The 22,498-nt window shown below is 43.0% G+C and overlaps 1 protein-coding gene across 1 annotated transcript in view; it reads right to left on the reverse strand.

Annotated features, from left to right (window-relative positions):
- LOC121297016 (autism susceptibility gene 2 protein-like) overlaps window positions 1-22,498 on the reverse strand; it is a 218,274-nt gene that overhangs the window by 75,848 nt on the left and 119,928 nt on the right. Inside the window, 1 exon segment of the mRNA XM_041223027.1 lies at window positions 6,315-6,344. Coding sequence (XP_041078961.1) covers window positions 6,315-6,344 — 30 coding nt within the window.

The following is a 22,498-nucleotide window of genomic DNA, read 5'->3' on the forward strand; positions in this document are numbered from 1 at the left end:
GCAATGCCTCCCCCTATCCTAGACTCATGGAGACCTATTGCATTGAGCACAGCGGCTTACTCCAGGGTGCAATGCCTCCCCCTATCCTAGACTCATGGAGACCTATTGCATTGAGCACAGCGGTTTACTCCAGGGTGCAATGCCTCCCCCTATCCTAGACTCATGGAGACCTATTGCATTGAGCACAGCGGTTTACTCCAGGGTGCAATGCCTCCCCCTATCCTAGACTCATGGAGACCTATTGCATTGAGCACAGCGGTTTACTCCAGGGTGCAATGCCTCCCCCTATCCTAGACTCATGGAGACCTATTGCATTGAGCACAGCGGTTTACTCCAGGGTGCAATGCCTCCCCCTATCCTAGACTCATGGAGACCTATTGCATTGAGCACAGCGGTTTACTCCAGGGTGCAATGCCTCCCCCTATCCTAGACTCATGGGGACCTATTGCATTGAGCACAGCGGTTTACTCCAGGGTGCAATGCCTCCCCCTATCCTAGACTCATGGTGACCTATTGCATTGAGCACAGCGGTTTACTCCAGGGTGCAATGCCTCCCCCTATCCTAGACTCATGGAGACCTATTGCATTGAGCACAGCGGTTTACTCCAGGGTGCAATGCCTCCCCCTATCCTAGACTCATGGGGACCTATTGCATTGAGCACAGCGGTTTACTCCAGGGTGCAATGCCTCCCCCCATCCTAGACTCATGGAGACCTATTGCATTGAGCACAGCGGTTTACTCCAGGGTGCAATGCCTCCCCCTATCCTAGACTCATGGGGACCTATTGCATTGAGCACAGCGGTTTACTCCAGGGTGCAATGCCTCCCCCTATCCTAGACTCATGGGGACCTATTGCATTGAGCACAGCGGTTTACTCCAGGGTGCAATGCCTCCCCCTATCCTAGACTCATGGAGACCTATTGCATTGAGCACAGCGGTTTACTCCAGGGTGCAATGCCTCCCCCTATCCTAGACTCATGGTGACCTATTGCATTGAGCACAGCGGTTTACTCCAGGGTGCAATGCCTCCCCCTATCCTAGACTCATGGAGACCTATTGCATTGAGCACAGCGGCTTACTCCAGGGTGCAATGCCTCCCCCTATCCTAGACTCATGGAGACCTATTGCATTGAGCACAGCGGTTTACTCCAGGGTGCAATGCCTCCCCCTATCCTAGACTCATGGTGACCTATTGCATTGAGCACAGCGGTTTACTCCAGGGTGCAATGCCTCCCCCTATCCTAGACTCATGGAGACCTATTGCATTGAGCACAGCGGTTTACTCCAGGGTGCAATGCCTCCCCCTATCCTAGACTCATGGGGACCTATTGCATTGAGCACAGCGGTTTACTCCAGGGTGCAATGCCTCCCCCTATCCTAGACTCATGGGGACCTATTGCATTGAGCACAGCGGTTTACTCCAGGGTGCAATGCCTCCCCCTATCCTAGACTCATGGGGACCTATTGCATTGAGCACAGCGGTTTACTCCAGGGTGCAATGCCTCCCCCTATCCTAGACTCATGGTGACCTATTGCATTGAGCACAGCGGTTTACTCCAGGGTGCAATGCCTCCCCCTATCCTAGACTCATGGGGACCTATTGCATTGAGCACAGCGGTTTACTCCAGGGTGCAATGCCTCCCCCTATCCTAGACTCATGGGGACCTATTGCATTGAGCACAGCGGTTTACTCCAGGGTGCAATGCCTCCCCCTATCCTAGACTCATGGAGACCTATTGCATTGAGCACAGCGGTTTACTCCAGGGTGCAATGCCTCCCCCTATCCTAGACTCATGGAGACCTATTGCATTGAGCACAGCGGTTTACTCCAGGGTGCAATGCCTCCCCCTATCCTAGACTCATGGGGATCTATTGCATTGAGCACAGCGGTTTACTCCAGGGTGCAATGCCTCCCCCTATCCTAGACTCATGGGGATCTATTGCATTGAGCACAGCGGTTTACTCCAGGGTGCAATGCCTCCCCCTATCCTAGACTCATGGGGACCTATTGCATTGATCACATCAAGTAAATACGAACATTTAAGAGAAAATGAACCCTGATCTTCGTGAAATACAACCTTCAACAGAACTTGAGCAAAACCATCTTAAATTACTTTCTGGTGTTCCTCATGAAAGAGCAGCCTATAGTGCACAGATCTGACCTTTGTTTCAAGAGACACACTCCATTTTATTTACCGCCCATAGGGGAAATGATACACGAACATGACATTTTATAGCAACATCTATGTCCAGATATGTTCATTGAACTATGTACGTGAAGGTTAACCGGCATGCAAAAACTTGGTCATTGCATGCTGCATCTATGCAGTAAATTAAACTAGCATCCTATACAGTAGTTATTCATCTATGACAAACATATCCTATAAAATGCCATACAGTGTGTGTGTGTGTGTGTGTGTGTGTGTGTGTGTGTGTCATATCTTTACCACCCAGATTGTCTTGGTTATCATCATTTGTACATATATATCAGTTGGGTTATAGTGTATTGCTATATTTAGATCTAATTTATATAGATCTATAGATATTATATAATGTTTTGTGGTCTTTCTGCTTTTGGCTTGTCGGATCGTTTGATATACGACATTCTATGAAATGACTGGGCTTGGGCTGTGATGCTATCTGTGAGTGTGGTATACATTACAGTAGTCGTGTCTTAAAAAAACCCAATGACTATCAGGATTGTAAAAGGAGGCAACACACTGAAAGCATTATAATAAATTATAAAGCCACTCACAGACCTGCCCGCCTCTAAAAATAACGAAAATCACAACTTCAAGTGATGAAGCTTGTGCCTTCCAGCAGAGAACAAAATGACATCTGCATATTAAAATCAGCAGCGCGTTTGTCAGTTCGAGTTTTACACCGCCTGTAGGGACTGGAATTAAACTCGTCAGCGGCAGTCCGATCAGATTTTTTTTTTCATTTCGCTCAGCATCCCAGCTTAAGAGAATATTCTCCGCAAATTGGTTTTAAATGAAAGAAAGCGACGAGGCATTCTGCCTCCTCAGCGATTTCCCAGGTGCACTTAATCTAATTTCATTAAAGAGATGAGGACAGATGATCGCTTGTGTCGAAACATTAAGGCCATCTATTTTTTTCTTCTATAAAAACCATTAGGCCTGTCAAAGCACTGGTGGGTGGGCTGTTTGCTATCAAAGATGAGGGCTGCGTTAAACTCTGCAATAAACTGCCAGGGGAGGACCGGCAGGGATTTAGTTGGCTATTAATTCTTTCCTTCGGTGGGAGGATGAAGACAGGGGAATGGCTGGACTACCTGGCACTCTATAAGGTACGGTCAATAAGAAAACTCCACCATGCCTTGCCATTCAACACCAGTCAAGACACCAAGGGGTTTATCTGCATGGTTATTAGAGGCAAAGAAAAAAGCAGAGACAGGCAAGTAATTGAGCAAGTGAGAAAGCCTGAGTCCTTGACAGAGTCAGCCAGTGCAGTGGAGGAGCATGGACATCTCCATTTCACTGTGATGTCCTGATTGAAACCCCCAGCACTGCTCCAGGAAATCAACACAAGAGTCTCACAGTGCATTTGTACTGCATTCAGACACTCCAGCTTTGAACACTAGCACAGTGGAACAATCTGCTCCTGCACAGGAGAGCAGATGCAGAGCAGAAACTCCGAGAATGAAAAGGCAGGAGACAGATAGAACAGGCTTTGCCAGTCATTTTAACCCAAAGGCAATGACCATCTCCGCACTGCAGTCAAAGAAATGGCAGATCCGTCACTGTTCTAAATGATGGCAAGCTGCCTTCAAACTGCTTCAGATACACTTGGCTGACTACATCATAGTCCAGTCAAAGCTGATATCTGATCTGCCTACTTGTCTGCATACAGATTTTTTTTTATCTTCCAGACGGTGCTTATTTCATAATAATTTCACTTTTTTTTTTTTTTTTTTTTTTAATAAAAGGGTCAGATTGCTAGAATTGCTGCTGCTCTGCTTGGCTGTGTTTGAGGAGAGTCTGTTAAAAGAGTGCAGTGCTCTTGAGGATTGACTGGAACTTAACACACAGAGGAAGCCCATGACTGAAGGGATACATGTCTGCACTGGAACCATCCTGAAGGCCCATTTAAGATCCGTAGGAACAAAGAGCAGGAGTAGAAGGGATAGGGTCACCCACTCCTGCACTAGAACCACAGCACTGTACTAGAACTCAAAACCATCAAGCAGCAGCATCCAGGGGAAATCTACTCAACAATCACTAGGAAAAGAAATTGATAATTAGCTTTTTTATGTGGCTTTGGTGTGCTGTTTATGAATCAATACAGTAAGAAAATACACACACACATATATATATATCTCTTCTCTGAGTCTCTCTTACTACAGAAAAAAAGTCCTTTAATTATGCAGAGTGCAGTTAATCTTGGCATCTCTTACATTTCCATTACAAATCCCTTGTGAACTGGAGAAACAGGCATGCATTATGAACACACCTTCAAATAATAACAATAATCTGCAGGTGAAAGCTCAAATAAATGAAGCAAAGTGTCTGGGAAATGATTAGCTTGTAATAATAATAGTAATAATACTGTGCTCCCTGCAGCTTACAGTGTACCCCAGGAATATTTAATAAAGACTTGAGCAGCTTTCCAGTATGCCTCCGCTCTCATCAATAAGTCTATGTGGAGATTAAGCTGTTTTGTAAGCTGTATCAGTGACAGCTGCATGAAAGGGATGAAATACACCAACATAAGAAATCGAGTGTCAGGAAATATTACAGCTGGGTGCTGAAGGATCAGCTGCTGTTTGCATGGTTTAAATGCGTGACAGCCAGTGAAGCTGCATCTTACACTAACCATGGGAATGGGTACAAACATTGCGATTCTGTCTTTGGGCAACTGACCACAGCCACGTGCTATATTAATTACCCATTGGTTTGTAAAGGCGTCTTCTGCAGACATGACGCATCACTATAGGTCTTCTTATTCCTGTGTGGAGACACCCTAGCCTGTAAGATTGTCTATCTACTCCCTTTATTATGCTGCAAGTGCAGTTAAAAGTGCAAAGTGCAAATAAGGGCAGATGTTTCAGCCACACCCGTGACTATCCTCACAATGCAATAGTGGAGGTGATTAAATCAGGTGGAGCGTCTCAGCTAAAAATAACCAGCAATTAGCTTCAAACAAATTCAATGCACCAGAAATTCGGACCAAATAATGAACACATGATGTAACCGATATTTAAAGCCTTCACAGACCGCCAATAATCCCTCTCCCCAAAGTGACGCTGCTGTCAGGCTTCACTGTAGAAATGGAGAAACAATAAATGGACGACCTGATAAACTGGTTAAGTGTGTTGACTGAGCTAGGATTTACTTCTGCATTAAATTACAAGTGAAAAGAGAAAAGTACAGTGATTTCCATCAAAGAGATGCAATCACAAATCTGAGGCTCATCCCACTTGTTTTATGACAGGGAATACTGGACCAATAAATGTGCTTGGAGTAAATGCAAATGTAGCTGCTATCAGAGGAATATTTATGGGTTAGGCTTCATTAATTTCTAAAGAAAGTGAGTAGGCTATTTGCAGATGAGATAAGAAACTCATATCTCAATTGAACAGGTGTTACACTGCAGGCTACCTACAGTCAAACTCACAAGTTTGCACATCACACATAACTAGTTAACCAGTGTGCCATGATACTAAAACGCAGGGAGAACGTTTATTCTGTACGCTTTCAAATCCAGCGCGATTGTGTAAATCAGCCATGACATTAACTGATAATGTTTTTTGATTAATACCAGGTCCAGAAACAATACTGGAAAATGTAGGATGTATTCCAATTAAAAATGTGCAATAGAACTGCACACAAAGTCAGTTCATTTGATAACTACTGTAGCCTAACAGGGATTTAGCCAGGCTGGTGTTTTTCCTTGATTGGAATAAAGACAGGTTCCCATGGGTATCTCCTGTACACTTCATTGAAAGAGCCTCATTGGATCTTTAATGTACTCATTTATATGGACAGCTGTGGCCAAATGTTTTGCATCATCTAACAAGTTAGGATTGAGGCATAAAAAATATATATATGAACTTAATTTAGTTATTTTATTTATTTAACATCATGTAATCAAAGAAACTACTAGATTATGTCGCAAAAGTCTACCAGAAGCCATAATAGTAGTACAGTATTTCATGTTAGATTTCGAAATGTCACAAGCAGTATGTAATTTAATACATTAAATTAACATTATTTGGCAGGTTTCAATCAAGTTTATGAAGAAAAACCAGTTCATTCTATAGGCTAAAAAACAAACCAGAAAAATCTCTTACCTTGTCATCGACATCGCTTTCGCTGTCACACTGCAAGGAGAAGAACATCCACATTAGTCAGTGAGTCACCTTACTGTTTACCTTGACGCAATTATGTTTCATCAACAGCTTTCAAACGAAGCAGGAAGTGAAAAAGAGAAAAGATCCAGCCTCTCTTACACGAATCCATCTTGCACAGGGAGGGACATTTTTGTGTACAGTCATAGTGGAGGGTTGGGTGTATCTGCAAGGTTTACTTCACATGAATTTAGCACAATTCAGTACACTTACCAAATCTCTTTCCCTTTAAGTAAGGCTGTTTGCTTGTGTTTCAAATCATTATTTTTTTTGCTAGTCCGTGCTAAATACAACTGCTCTACTGTTCTTTTTGCAATGTTTCTATTAAAAGGTAAAGCCAAATAAACCCAGAGGTGATGATAGACATCTGCCCATCCCTGCCGGTCTAGCTTCATTACACAAAAAAGCAGAACCAGATCCTCTGAAGCACAGCTAAAGGATGCAGGCAGAATGTATCACCTCATTAATACTTTGTACAGATCGATATATATTTTCCCTGGCTAAGATACTCAGCATACACCAAGAACCAAAGCACATTCTTTACCCTCACAATGCTGCAGTCCTCTGAGACAGCATTGCTTGCAAAAGCATAGCAATTCAAAATATATATATATATATATATATATATATATTTTTGGGGGGGGGGGGGGGGGGGTATCATAAAAGTCTGCTACAGTTAATACATGCCGTTAATGCTTACAACAAAATAAATCAGCCAGATTTTTTTTTTAAATCTTTAATTAGTATGTTTTATTTTTACTGGGTAATTGTTGCAATGCTGTATTAAAACGGAGAATGGAATGTTTTCAGGTTTTCGGTTGTGATTGTGATTGAAAGGGAGGGTGAATGGATTGTCTGCAGGACCACAGAGTAGCTACCCCTGTCCTGAGCTCTGTCACACTGCCTCCTTTAAAAAACACAGCTTACCAAATAAACTTTAACAATAATGGAAGCTTTATTCGATTTGAGAAAGAAAAAGAAACAGGAAAAGAAACCGGGCCGCCACAATGAAGCAACTGCAGCGATGCCAATTCAGCTGAAAGCACCAATGAGAAAGGCCTGAAAAACGGGCCTCAATGTGTCAGTTACGTTTCTGTGGCAACATTGTTAAGTGCCCCTCTTTATTTTGTTTAACTCCTTTTTAATCCAAAGCACAAAAGGAGAAACGGGGTCAAAAGAGAAAAGGCAGCCCTTTGTGTGCGTGCGGTGGGTCCCGACGCGTAATCAAGCAACGAGAGGAACCAGCATAAGGACTCTTGCGCCAGGCCTCTTCAGAAAAGGGTTTGCTTTTTTCATCTTATCCTTTTTATTCTTACATTCAAAAGTGGAGTGAAGGACAGAAAGAGCCCCCGTCAATGCAGGGTGTTTCAGTCAAGAGACTCTTCCTCTCTGCAGTGTCTGTGTCTGGATATGTGTGTGTCTGTGCGCATGTGTCTGTCTGCTTGTCAGTCTATCAGTGTGTCCGTCTGTGTGTGGGTGTCTGTATGCATGTGTGTCTATGTTTGTGTCTGAGTGTGTGTGTGTGTGTCTATGTGTGTGTGTGTGTGTATGTATATGTATGTGTGTGTGTGTCCAAAGGAATGTCAGCGCAGAAGGGAAGAATAGTACTCAAGCCTCCACCTCCCCCACTGCCTTTCTTTTCAAAAAGGGAAAAAGAAAGAAAAAGTTGTTTGAACAGACAAAAGCCACCATTACCTGGACTTTCCATTTGAGTCCATTAACACCCCTGGAAGTGAATACACTGTAAACAGTCCTTTGTGCTGGTGTGAACAAAGGTTCACATCGGGGAGGGAGGGGCTGTTTGGAAGAGGAAGGGTTCTGTGGGATTAGTCAAAATGTTATTTTGCCAACTGGCTTATAATTCTCGGAGCAACATTTGCTAAACAAACCCTAATTGCTGGGCTTTTCTTGTTAAATTGCTTCCTTCCATTCTAGGCAGATTTTGAAAGTAAGGGCAAGAGACTTAGGCAATTCAACTTTTAACCCATTGGAGCACATGGCTGGCAGTGGACCGCATGCTGGCATAGCTATTACCCTGTCTGCAAATGGGGGGGGTCTCCCTGCAAAGCACAGCATTTAGCTGGCGTTCAAAAGCTTGCAGAATAATACTTTGTTACAAACCAAAAAAAAATCATCACAGCAGTATTTGATAAGGTGCTCTGTAAAAAGCCTAAAAAGTATGCAGAGATCACCTGCACACATTGCAGGCGCCATAATCAGCCATCCTTTTACTGTTTAATCACTAGTTTTAGCTGCCTCAAGTGAATGCATTGCCTGCAAGTAAGATCCTCTTAGCGCTCAGGATAACATGGTGAAACAATGGATTACAGTATGGCTTTTTTTTCCTCTCTCATGTTTCTGTGACCCTGTTGAAATATCATCTGGCTGAAGCATCAGTGTAAAAACATGACAGGGTTGCCTTCACAGTCAAACATGATGAAATAATGACCTTTGGATAAGTGGAGACTTCAAATATAGAAGCAAATGAACATCTGGCAGAAAAATGACCCCCCCCCCCCCCGAGCAACTCAGTGCAGTTCGGGTTGAATGCAAGCCCTGGTCACGCGGGAGTAAAAAACAGAAATTAACAACAAATGGTGGGTTTGTACCCCTCTGAAGAAACTTTATTATATCACAAGGAACTTGTGGTTTCTTTGTTCAGGGTCTTTACGTCTGAATTACTGGGGAGCAGGGGTCGCCTAAGAGGACGCCGGGAGAACAAGTTTAAACGCAGAGGCTGTCAAAGCAGCACGGAGAAGAGAGAGGGCTGGAAGAGAGACAGAGTCTCTATCAGTTGTAGCTGGCGAGAAAGCATGCTTATTCCCAGGAAATTACACAAGGAAAGAAGCTTCCTCCTCGTCTGCCAAGAAAGACTAGGCAGGAAGTATGAGAAGGAGTACATTTTATTAAACGGGGAAACACAAACGCAATCCAGGCCTGGGGGGATGTTTTTAGAAATGGAGAGCTGTGTTGTTTGTGAGGCAGGCTGACAGGAATGAGGCCACAGTGGGGCTCTTGATGATATTCATACACATGGCTCTGGGTGAACTGGGGACAGCCATGCTGCATTATGGAGACTCCTTGCATGATCCTCCCAACACAGCAATACCCTGCGGACTCTGTCTAGTGATGAAGGGAAATACAGCATGGCTTGTACTGTGTAATGATGTATTGAAATACAAGCAATGGATCTGCCACAAGAACCGGCATCTCTACTGTACCTGGAATGTGAATTCCCTCTGCAGCAACTCAATCCCACCAACTGCAATGTACAAAAAATAAAAACCGCTCCAGGAACAAAATCGGTGTTCTCATAGTTAAATTATTCATGTTTCACTGTGTCTACCAGTAGTGTCTGAGCTTCTCAAAACAACGTTTTATGAAATACGTGTGCCATAGAAACTAGTATTGTATATACTGTAATCTCCATAGAAATGTGGTCCTGTCCATCCAGATCATGCATTACTCTTAAACATGAGGTGTGGTCCTGTCCATCCAGATCATGCATTACTCTTAAACATGAGGTGTGGTCCTGTCCATCCAGATCATGCATTACTCTTAAACATGAGGTGTGGTCCTGTCCATCCAGATCATGCATTACTCTTAAACATGAGGTGTGGTCCTGTCCATCCAGATCATGCATTACTCTTAAACATGAGGTGTGGTCCTGTCCATCCAGATCATGCATTACTCTTAAACATGAGGTGTGGTCCTGTCCATCCAGATCATGCATTACTCTTAAACATGAGGTGTGGTCCTGTCCATCCAGATCATGCATTACTCTTAAAAATAAGGCTGAGGCTCCTTGTTTCAGTCCAAATCAAGCCCCTGCCCCCAGTGTTAATGCCAGACGGCTCTACCAGTAAGAAACAAAGAAACCGAGAAAGACTCCTTCCAAATGACAAACTCTTCAGCTGCATTGGCTCTTCAGGCCCTCGTTTTACAGCGGAGGGAGGGGGCTGCTTGCTTCATGCGCTCTGGCATGGGCTCATATCTAACGGGACTGGTGTGGAGGGGGGGGAAGGGACGGGACTATTTATTCATGAGTGAAGTGAAGCTTCTGCCAAAAAGGCTTATAAGGGAAGCGCACAGAAGAAAAAGCTACTGCCAAGTGTCAGAGGGCCACTGATTTATTGTGGCAATTTCAGCACTGCGTCCTTTATAAGGTCCCTCTGGCCCCTCTGCCTTTGCCTCACTGGCGCGCTGCTGCTACTGCAAGCTCCAGGCAGTACATAGAGAAATTTCACTCTGGTGCAGGAGAAATTAGCCAAGGAAGGAAGGAAATAGAATGTTGACTTGCACTTGCCCCAGGGCCACCCGAGAGTCGGCTTTCTCAGCTCCGCTGGCTGCCTGACAGTTTGATGGAATGAGCCGAGCGGCTGTAGCTCAGCGAGGAGCAGATTGAGCCCGAGGGCATTGCTCTGTACAGCTTCTCTCCTCTTCTCTCTTCGGGGGAGGGTTTGATGATGAGGGCTACAGATGTAGTTTGCCATGTAACAGTCTGCCTGCTGCAGAGTGAGGACAGAGGTTTAAAGGGAAGAAAAAAAAGAAGAAAAATAAAACAGCCATGGCACATCAGGCCTGGGAAAGAGAGTAGTGCCGCGGGCCGTCAAAGTAATTCCGAGGGGCAACGATGCGTCTCACAGTCGGCTTGTTATTTGGCCCTAAGGGGAAGCCGTGCTGAGGGACGGCAATCAGAGGTGGAGGGTTTGGGGGGTGGGGTTCTTAAGCGATCAAAAGATGTCGTTTGCAGGCAATAGAATTGCTGATGAGCATCCTGTGGTACAGAGCAGGCTCCTTCGTTCCTGACTGCTGTCGCGCCTGCATTTCTCTTACTGGCTGGTCTTTGTTAGTTTTATGGTGGTTTAGAAACATACAGCCTTTCTAACACAAACGTCTTACACACAAAACATGTAAAGGTGACAATACTGAAAATCGCCAAAATACTGAAGCGCTTGGTCAGTCGAAAAAACAAAGAAGCTTTTCTTATTTTAGAAATACCAGCCATCTATTCTCAGACATACTGGATGTTATATTATTCTCAGCAGGGGGAAGGAAAAACACCTGGTCTTGATTTTGTATTTGACTGTATCACTTGTACAACACGATGACCAGGGAGAAGAAACGAAAACAACCACAGGAAAATTCTTCTAAAGAATCCCTGGAGTGCCTGACTTGAGGGGAAATACTCTTTTCAACTGTTCTCATGTATTTTCTGTTCTTCTAAGGCAGAGGCTTTAGAAGACACAAATGATCAATATACTGCAAAAAAAAAAAAAAAAAGACTGATTAAAAAATCTCCAAAAAAATGAAAGAGAAAAATAAGACGACAGATAGATGCAATGAGAAATGGAGGGAAGGAAATTAGGCGAGAGAACCAATGTTATGGATGGGGAACAAGAAATAAAGACCTTCGAATAAGACAGATGTAGCGCACATAGTTATCGAGAATGCAGATGTTAATTCTAGCAGATGTGACAGAAACTGAGGAGGAATTACATTAACAACAATGCAACTGCTTAGTAATTATAATGAAATCAATATGAAGTAAACAAGAATGAATGACACAGAAAACACGTATTCATACTAAACCCCTTTCCTAACAGCATCATTAACAATGCTTATTAGGGTGTTAAATATGCACAGGTGTTGAATGCATCATAACTGATATTTACTATTTGATAATTACAGAACTCTGTCATTAACCATGTGTTAATTCATGTGCAATTCCAATAGCATTTGTGGAACTGTATGAAGCGAGTTCTCTCTCAGCTCACAGGGCGCAGGTGTTCACATCACAACTGACACAAATACGCTCCTTCGAAGACAGTCTGTCAGAAGGGCAAAGTACCAGCTAGGCAAGGAGACTGATCTGCCCTCTCACCCCCACAGAGGGTGGCCCTTCCAGGGCAGGGCAGTTGGCTGGGAAGCTCCCATAGCTCTACCTGCTCTGTGGCCTTGCCGGTTCTGCCACTGCAGCACCTTTCACAAGCATCCAGCCATTTGTGATCTTTCTGAAGGGAAATTTCAGCAGGATGCAGGAGGGAGGGTTCACAGTGACAGCCCAGGGCTGTGCATAATTCAGTGAAAGCATCAGGAAGACAAACAGTAAACACTGCCAGTGTTCGACCTGCAACTGAGCTACACCACTTCAGATCACAGTCACTTAAAAACAAAATTAAAACAAACACAACCACTGAAATGTGATTCCAAACATCCCCAGAAGGCAAACGACTGCTGGCTCTTAACATTGTCCTGTCCCCACAGCAGGACTGGCGGTGGGAGCCACAGAAGTCAATACAATTGATATCAGAGAGATACGTTTGCCATGGTTCATCTGTGCAGTCATTTTACACTTTCCTCTTTTTATGCATTTGACACTATTTATTTAATGCTGGCGTTTGCTCCACCATGCACTCAAAGTTTGCTTTGCAATTTGCAGGACTTTTTCAGCGGTAAACTTTTGATCCTGACGACCTCTTTGTATGACAGATAACCAAGTCGTACTTTCTTTCATTAAAAAGCAAAACATTACTGCCGCACAAGTGGCAACACAGACTAATGTGCATCCCGATACCTTAATGCATCTCACCGTGAAACACAGCTCTTCACATCTCTCTATGAAATATTCCGTTTCACTCTGAAGACTGGGTGAAAAGCAGAGGTTCAAGTTAAAACTGTCAGATCATGGGAGGAGAGACAGAGGAACACGGGTGGGAGGCACAGGGGAGGAGAGACAGAGGAGCACGGGTGGGAGGCACAGGGGAGGAGAGACAGAGGAGCACGGGCGGGAGGCACAGGGGAGGAGAGACAGAGGAGCACGGGTGGGAGGCACAGGGGAGGAGAGACAGAGGAACACGGGTGGGAGGCACAGGGGAGAAGAGACAGAGGAGCACTGGTGGGAGACACAGGGGAGGAGAGACAGAGGAACACGGGTGGGAGGGTCTGGTATTTAGCACTGCTTGGGGATGAATCTTGTTTTTTTTTTTTAACTATAATTATTGCTGCATGTGTTTATCTTTAAATAAAGGTAAATCTTCCACACTCTTGACGGTCCATCATTATTCCACGCCAGATACAGCAGCATGCAAGCCAGCATTAAGAGGTGCAGAGTCGCTCTTATGCTGTCTTCATATTAATAGGACGCCCCTTGTTTGTAAATGTGCCAAGTCGTGCACTACTGCAGGCTGTTACCGAAGGCCTCCGGGGTAGCTTTTCCATATGGAGCCACATATGGCACTCAGCAGCATCAATTAATGCTGTTATAATACTGAGTTTTTTATGAGCTGTGTTTTGAACCCTGTTTAATTTTTATAGGTTTTGCTTTCATTGTGCCGCAACACCAGAGAGCGCCCCGTTTCTCCACCACTTAATCTGCGAATTGCAATCTTTTACTCACCTGCTCGAGGGAAAGGCATGCAGAGAACAGCTGTCAAATGATCTGCAGATTGGTGGTAGAGGCCAATGCTTTGCAGTGGGATAACAATGTGCATATTGGTGGTAGAGGCCAATGCTTTGCAGTGGGATAACAATGTGCAGATTGGTGGTAGAGGCCAATGCTTTGCAGTGGGATAACAATGTGCAGATTGGTGGTAGAGGCCAATGCTTTGCAGTGGGATAACAATGTGCAGATTGGTGGTAGAGGCCAATGCTTTGCAGTGGGATAACAATGCGCAGATTGGTGGTAGAGGCCAATGCTTTGCAGTGGGATAACAATGTGGGGTTTTACCATTGTTTCTAATAGAACCGAGAGCGATGAAAGTTCAGAGCAAACTGCAGTTATTCTGTGTTTCTGCTGGCTGGCTGGATGGTAACCTAATTGCCATGTATATATTATCACTTATTAAATATCAGATTACTTTGTGCAACGGTAATTACACAAGTTGTTCAATGCTATCTGGAAATAAAATCTATACCTCGTATTGTATCTTAAAGGGAATCAAATCTGTCATTATTACCCTTTTCTGTATCCAGCCAGTAGAATGTACCATTTATAAGCAAAGCCTCAAGCAGCTTAACAATGCTTATAACCACATTACTTGAACATCTGGCATGGCTTTATTAAAATGCTTTTTTATTATAAGCTTCTCTACTTCCGATAGTTCGTATGATGATGCCTCCTGGATGTTATCTTCAAGCCACCCTTTTAACCCTATTTGTATATTTCTTATCCAGTGTACGGGTTTTGCTTATCATGAGCATCAGTGAAAGCCTTTCACATGTCCTTTGCAGACCTCGTTGTCCCATACCGGTTACCAGCACACATGACTGCATGTAGGTTGATCAGTAGTAGTCTAGGACGTTTGCCAATCGTAAAAGTCAAGTGGACACTATGGTTCCTGACTTCCCAGTTACAGAGTGGGAAATGCATGTCTCAACTAACCATGGTCTCTTTTACAGCTAACCAATTTCAATCTCTACGCCATCTATCTGAGTCCATCATGAAACAAGCCACATGTTTCAGCACGTTTGCATAACAGGTTTCTTTATTTCCAAACTGTTCCTCATAAGGATTCCTAATTCCAAACATCCAAGGCAGCGTGATCCTTTCGCTCCTTATTACTCATGCTGTATTACCCCTTTGTAACCTCAGGCTTAAACACCTGCCATTGCATCCCCCGTCCCTTCAAATATAATAAAAAAAACAAACAAACAATACACAGCAACATCACTGCTATAATAAATCACAGTGCAATGCACAACTCGGTTTTTTATTATGCACTACAAAGCAGGAGCACAGCAGTTTTTTTTTTGTAAAACAATTTAACAGATTTTACGACATTTGAGTGGAAATGCATCTACGTTTTGAATATATGAATATTGCCTTTCTGGTTATTTCTTCCGCATGGCTATCCATTCAATGTGTTTATGTTTTATATCACTGAAGGACCTTGGTTTCAACCCAGGCTTGTCTTCATTACATTTAACTTTAGCTAGTTTACGAGGCTGTACAAGCATGACTGACAGACAAGCACCGTTGCCATGTTAACCCACCCGGTTGCCGAGGAGACCATCACAAAGTGCTTCCTGGGTAATTTTCAAGGTCACTGCCACCCTAGACGGCCCACCCTCATTCAGGAACCATCGGGACTCTTTTCAGAGGGTCCTGTCAAGACCCTCATTCATTCCAGCTCTCAAATTTGTCATGCTCTGGCGACACACACAAGTAAGAACAAAGTTGTTTTTGTGTGTGTGTGTGTTCTCCCTTTTCTTCCAGTAAGAACCAAGAACGCCTCCCTTGACATGACCCTTCAAAACCAAACCTCTCATCTGGGCGTCTGACTCTTTTCTCCTCATGAGGGGAGCTCTGGCTGCAGATTTCAATGCAGACTCATCTGCAATACCCAATTAAACAAGCCCAGGCCAGCAAAGGGGTGAGAAATCTCCCGGAGCGCGGGTTCTTCAGAAAGCATTCCCCCATCCATTTTTATAACGCCGATCCCACAAGCAGCTTGATGCATTCTCAGAAAGGGTTTTGTAACTATGATTCCCTAGTATACAAATATATACAGTCCTGTACATGCCAAATATTTAGCATTTTTTAAAATGATGTAAAGGTTTTTTATCGGAACTGATTTAAACATTTATGGGGTTTTTTACTTTGTTTGTTTTTGTTACCCTTGTGACCAATAAACACTGATTTTGAAGTCTCTGAAAGGCATTTTCATAACCCTTTTTGTGCTGTCTCTCCCAGCTGGGAATTGAGCTATCAGATACCACGTCTGTTTAGATGCGTTTTAGAAACCCCAGAAAGCTCATGAATGCTGCCAGACTTCTTTTTCAGCCAGTACTAATTTGAACTGAACTAACAGTTTTCCTCTTAAACTCTGTGTGTGGAGGACTGTCTAACATGATCTGCAGCTCCAGCCTCCCCCACAGCACCGCTGGCCTGACTTAACCATGGGGTAACACAACCTTAAACTGCTCTCCCCTTTGGTGGTGTTTTAGGAACAAGTATCCCATTATCCTGACACTCCTAAACTCTTAGGAACACGCCTAGTTTTAAGAGCTGTTTCCAGACATCAGAAAACAAACTCTTGGAATGTATGTATAGCAGTGGTCTGTCCAACTTCTTAAAGCCCTGGGGCTGATTCTCACTTGTGTGGGCCCACTTAGAGTTACAGAGGCCAACGATCAGCAGATGTTAAAACAAAAAAAAATAAAAAAGAGACTTGAAATCCGTCCAAAATCCTCCACTAAAATACCCAGCAGAAATAAATAAATAAATAAAAAGATAAACGATTGCCCTGCTGAACTGGCTTCGTTCCAAACACAAATACAAACAAAAAAAGTGCAAAACATTTGAGTGCATTGCATTCATTTAACAAAGGCCCACTTGATTAACCCAAACCTGGGGATTGTGTATTTAAAGAAAGCTAACTGCGCCTCTGTCGTTGAAGCTGGGGAGTGGGAGACTGTTCGGAGTCTTGATGCTGGCAATAATACACTGTGCTTTAGTTTACCCAGCTGTAACACTGAACAGAAGAGCTAGACATGAGACATGGCACCTTTATTAGTCTAACCTTGGAGAGATGCCCAATTAGAATGGATAAGCATTCAAGGTGAGAAGAAGAAGAAGAAGAAGAAGAAGAAGAAGAAGTTTCTTCTATACTTTTCTTCTCTTCTTCTCTTCTTCTGTACAAATATTCTTTAACTTAAATGGAAGAGGAAGAAGAAGAAGAAGAGAAGAGTTGAAGGAATGTTAGAATGGCTGAATAAGGGAAAAAAGGCAATTCCACTGGTATTCTTTAACTCGCATGTCTGCGGAGAGAAATCTCAAGGCCACTTATTGTTAAATGAATGTTAAATGGCTGACAAGTTGCTTTCTAATCTGCTCTGAGAGTGAAGGCCTGACAAGACAGAAGTGGGATTTTGTCTCTCTTCATTAGTGTTGACAAGTCCTTTGTATCTCTCTCTCTTGCTCTCTCTCTCTCTCGCTCTCTCTCTGCAGGAATGCATGGCAGGAGACCCTCACTCCTCTCTCTTCTTGGTCCCTGCTGAGTAGCACTGCAAAGTCTCTCTTTTCCTCATGTGTCTGCATGTACATTCCTCTTCAACAGAAAGGCTTGTATATGTATCTTCTTGTCTGACCTCACCAAACCGGCATCAAATCAGAAAACGCAGCCTCGGTTCGACAGTGACTGTCAACCATCACATTCATCACATGCAGCTTTCACATGGGTTGTTCTATGCATTTGCCACAGTTTACAAAAAAATAAGAAATTCATCCATTTTGGTGGGGAAATTAATAACGCATTGGAGATCGTGCAAAGCAATAAATGAATCTGGACCATCATTTAGTTAATTATTGTTTAACATAAAAAAATGACATGTTGCGCCATTCCACCCAGAGATGCACCATTCCACCCAGAGGTGCACCATTCCACCCAGAGGTGCATCACTCCACCCAGAGGTGCACCTTGCCACTCTGCTAGATTTCAGAATAAACAGACCCAGGCAAGCCAGTAAAGTAGAAAGAATAAGATCCAAATAAAGAATGTGTGCAGCTATTTTAATAATCAGGACTGTCATGTGAAGGAAATCAATTGTTTCTGCCTTTTTTTTGTGCGTGAAAAGGCTTAGCAGAGTCCCTCCCTAGCATAAGAACGTGTGACTATTTTAGGGATTAAAAACTAAGAAAGATGACCGTGGTTAAGTATTCCAGCATCTCTGTTCGCAACTCCCCTCTGGGCTCAGCACAATCATTTGCAGGGAAATTACTTCAGTAATGAAGCATCCTACCCATAAATCCTGGAAGTCTTACCTTTCTCTCGGATTCCAACTCCACTGAGCAGCTAGTAAAAATTCCCTTTAAAAAATTCATAGTGCAATTTCACTCAAAACCCCTCCCAGCAAGTGCAATTATGGAACTTTCATCTCAAGTGATTTATGTTTTTCTAAGAAGAAGAAGAAAAGCATGCTGTAAATCATTGTTTTTAGAAGGAGAGTCCTGGCATTGCCAGCTTCACTGAAGGAGGAGAGGGAAGGAGGAGGGGGATTTCAGTTGATTAATAACGCTAATCAAATTATACAGTGTTGCACTGTGTCCTGCAATGTGGGACTTTAATGTCTTGTAATGGTGCAGTTCGTGAAATGAAACTTGTGGGGTACATGCCTTAATGACGGCAGTAAAACATCCATTACCAGCAGCCATGAAATGAAAAGGAAATTGTAACAGTGGGCTTTCCTAGTAGCAACACAAGCTGCATGGGAGGAGGAAGCAAAGCTGCTTCCAAAAGTAGAGCCTTAGCCAGGGAAGTGGCTGCTCTGGAGGAAAACGACCTGCTACTACTTCCTCTCTTACACAGCGACTGTATCCTCTGCTGCCACTGACAACCGTCACCATTCATTACAATTTAACTACTGATGTTTGAAAACAGACACAGCATCAGTCTATCTATCTCTGGGAGCGGGACCTGCCCATTCATCTTTATTTCACTGCATTCGTTCCTTAGAGGGAGCGAGGAGGGACTCAGCAATACATTAGCGCACTCTTGTATATTTACGTGGAGGTACTGCTGTGTGTTGAAACTTTGTATTGAGAGAAATAACCTATGAATATATGAATGCATGTTCTGTGAGGGTAATTTTTCAGACACTCAATTTATTACTTGGGGTTTTGTTGTAGTAGAGCCTATACAAGGACATGCCAAGTGTTATCACAGTACAAACAATCGGAAAATGAATCCTGATATTCTGCTGTCTCTGCTACATAATTTACATTGATGCTACTATCCCTGCTGCTTCAAACAGGAACTGTGTCTGGCTTATTAAGTTTTGTGTCTCCCCCATATCACAGCGAAAGACGATTGCTACGGATTCATTTTTGCTCAATATCAGCACCGTTTTCAACCCAATTTTGAAATTCCAAATCTGAACATTGCCTCTACAAACCACTAAGCAATCAGTATTGAAGAACAACTGGCAACCACTGTTTCTGCACAAGTGCTCATTGCAAAACTACACCACTCTTACCAAGCTACTGAACCCTGGAGGCAGGAGCCCAGCCTGGGGAGTCTTCACCTTGCTGAGTGCTGACCTGTAGGGGTCAGTGAAGCACGGCGAGATGAACTAATCCCATACGATTTTCCTCCCCAGTTCAGAGTACAATACCCAATGCAGTAGTCCCTGTGGATCCCCAGCTCTGCATGAGCAGGGTTTGAACCTACAAGCTGCTATTCTGTATCACTCACCCTGCACTCTGTGCGGTAGTGCCTTCATTGGCGAGGCACTCAATACTCGATGACTAATCTGATCATACTGTAGAAATCTGCTTTCTCTGCCAAAAGATGAATCATTGCCAGCTTCCATCTGCACTCTCATATTTTTATATAGAGGCCTCATTTCAAAATAAGAGTCTTATTCTTACAGGAATAAATGCATTAACAAATGGGAGAGTTTTTAACATTCCAGAAGGAACAGAATAAAACAAACTTATGCCCATTCCTTTTTTATATATATGTATGTATTTTAAAGTACAGCATTTTTTGATGCCACTTCGATAAGTAATCTAATTTGATTAAATAGCCGCTCTGCCAACTACACAAACTCTGGTGCTCAGAGAATTTAATCAAATAAAATGACATTTCTATCAGATAAAAATGTAATTGATTTGAAAACTACATTACAGTCAACCCGCAGTAGGAAGGCTCTGTAGGGACCAGCTTGAACGGATCTCATTAACCTGACTTTGAATTATTGAGGATTAAACAGTCCGTCCGTATCAATAGCTCTGACACTGCAGGCAACCAACACAAAGTAACGCAATCTGACAGTGAACATATAAAGCACATAACTGCAATTGCTGAAAACTCTCTACATAGCAACCCACACAGGCAGCTTTTGGTGTGATGTGAGGAACACGATAAGCAGCACTGGTTTAGTTTTTTTCTTTTTTTTTTTCTTTTTTAAACAGAAAAAGTGCTTCTAATTCAAAGGGCTACAGTTATTATTATCAGAGTTTTTTTATACATAAGTTTTGACCACAAGCTGCAAATGTAGTCTCTAGCACACCTTTCGTGATTGCTTCAAGGCCCTTTGCAAAACAGAATTGAAATATGCTTTAGAAAACAACTTTTAATTTCTCAAAAGACTTGGGGTAAAAGACTCAAGAGAACAAAACAGAACGAAATCTCGCCCCAGATGTGAAGAATTCCCACAGGTACTTTTGATAGAAACCAAACACTGACCTGCAGACCTTACTGTTTCATAATCAGTTAAAGTTTTCTAAAATGATGAAGATGGAAATTGTCCCTGCGACCCCTGGGGTCCAGCACTCTGAAGCTGTACTTAGGCTACTAAGCTTCCACTCTGTTCAAGGAAATCCTTGTTTTTAAATTGAAAATTCATTGCATGCAGTGCCAGTGAAAGGTGAGGCGGGAGTACTGTGCTTACCCACAGACAGGACACAGGAAAGGATTTGAAATGGAGACTGTGTCCACCCATAGGGAAATGCTAGCACACAAACCTTATCATTTGAACAGCATGATATTAAAGAAGAGGTCCACTGTTTCTGATAAGTGTTTGACGATTGAGAAGATAAAAGGACCGACTGGAAAAATTTTTTATGAGGACTGACTACTAAGGACACTCCGCTCTTGGTTGTTATTTTGCATTTGCTGCATAACAAAATAAACTAAAATATGAATCAAATAAGTCTAAAGACGGAGTTAAATCAGCAAACTCCTTTTAAAGGCAGACCGGTTCTGAGTGGAACTGAATCTATTATACGAGCTACCACAACAGCAGTAACCCTTCAGCCCCTAGCAGCATGCACTAGTTAGTATAAGCTGTGGCCCAGAAAAAGACCTTCCTTGCCAAATACTTTCCTCTATATGAGGCATAGGCAAGCCACTAGAATCAGGAGGAAAGCTGCATGATGCCTGCTTGTGTTTGTGTTCAAGGATTTATATAGAGAGAAGAAATAAGGGTCTCTCCATACAGAATGTGGGGCAGTAGATACTGAGGCTAAAAATGCATGAAACACAATTAGTGTTTAAAGGACGGTGTTAAAAGTGCTTATCATACTGTAGCTCTTACAGTGCAGCTTAATACATTCTAAAGAAGACCAATATTAACCAATACAACATGGCCTTAGCCATCAACAGCAAATGCTGCTTTATCTAAAAAAAAAAAAAAAAAAAAAACACTCCTTGGTCCTTATTTATCAGAGCTTGTTGTACAGTGTTTAATTTCACCCAAAGTGAACACACTTGATTTCTTATTTCAGTCCATGTGAAGCTACTTATCGGTTAAAATGCTGACAGCCCTCGTGAAAGTGTAAAAGACAACTGGCTGCAAATGGAACAAGGCAGAGGGCGGGGATGAAGAGCTCCAGTGAGGTTGAGAGAGCGGCAGTGAGTCAGTTCAGACAGCTACCTCGTACACTGGTGCAGCAGTAGCAAAGGGAAAGTCTGGTGCGGATTCGCACCCACTCGGGGTTAGCCCCTTGTCAGATTCTCTTTTCTTCTATTTCTCACACCCGTGTGCTACCCTGATTTCCACAGGCAAGGTATGAGCCTGGCCGAGGATGTGAAACTCACTCAAACTCTGTTTTAAAAAACACCTTTTTTTTTACACCTATCTCATTTCTTAGAAACTGCTACCGCAAGAAATTCTCACCCCCACAGAAGAGTAGTTTTAATACAATCTATCAACAGCAAGATTCCTCAGAACAGATAAACCGTCTCACTGGGCAAACCTGGGACGCTGGCGCACATTTTTTTTTAATGATTGTTAGGGGTACGATTGTGGGATCATGTTTAATATATATTATGTAATTAACAAAATCTTGGGGTAATGGAATTCAGCGTTTTCCCAGTAAGGTACTGTGTTTGCCTTGGCTCTGAAATTAATACATGCTTTATAAGCGTTTGTGGTGGATGTTCAACGTTATGCAAGCGCTTTTGTATTCTGCAGTTTTAAACAGTTTTTTATGCAAGAGAAGAAAGAGCTGAATAGTTTACTGTCAGCAGAATTCCAGTTATTACAGAATATCAGCACAGCCAGGAAACTTTTAATAAAAGCTTTCCAACCTTCTACCAGCAAGGAATTTTAAATTACTGTTATTGTGAACTGCGTGAACCCATCTTCTCCCAACCATTACCACCATAAATACATGCTGGAAG

The sequence above is a fragment of the Polyodon spathula genome, chromosome 22, assembly GCF_017654505.1.
Source record: "Polyodon spathula isolate WHYD16114869_AA chromosome 22, ASM1765450v1, whole genome shotgun sequence".
NCBI lineage: Eukaryota > Metazoa > Chordata > Actinopteri > Acipenseriformes > Polyodontidae > Polyodon > Polyodon spathula.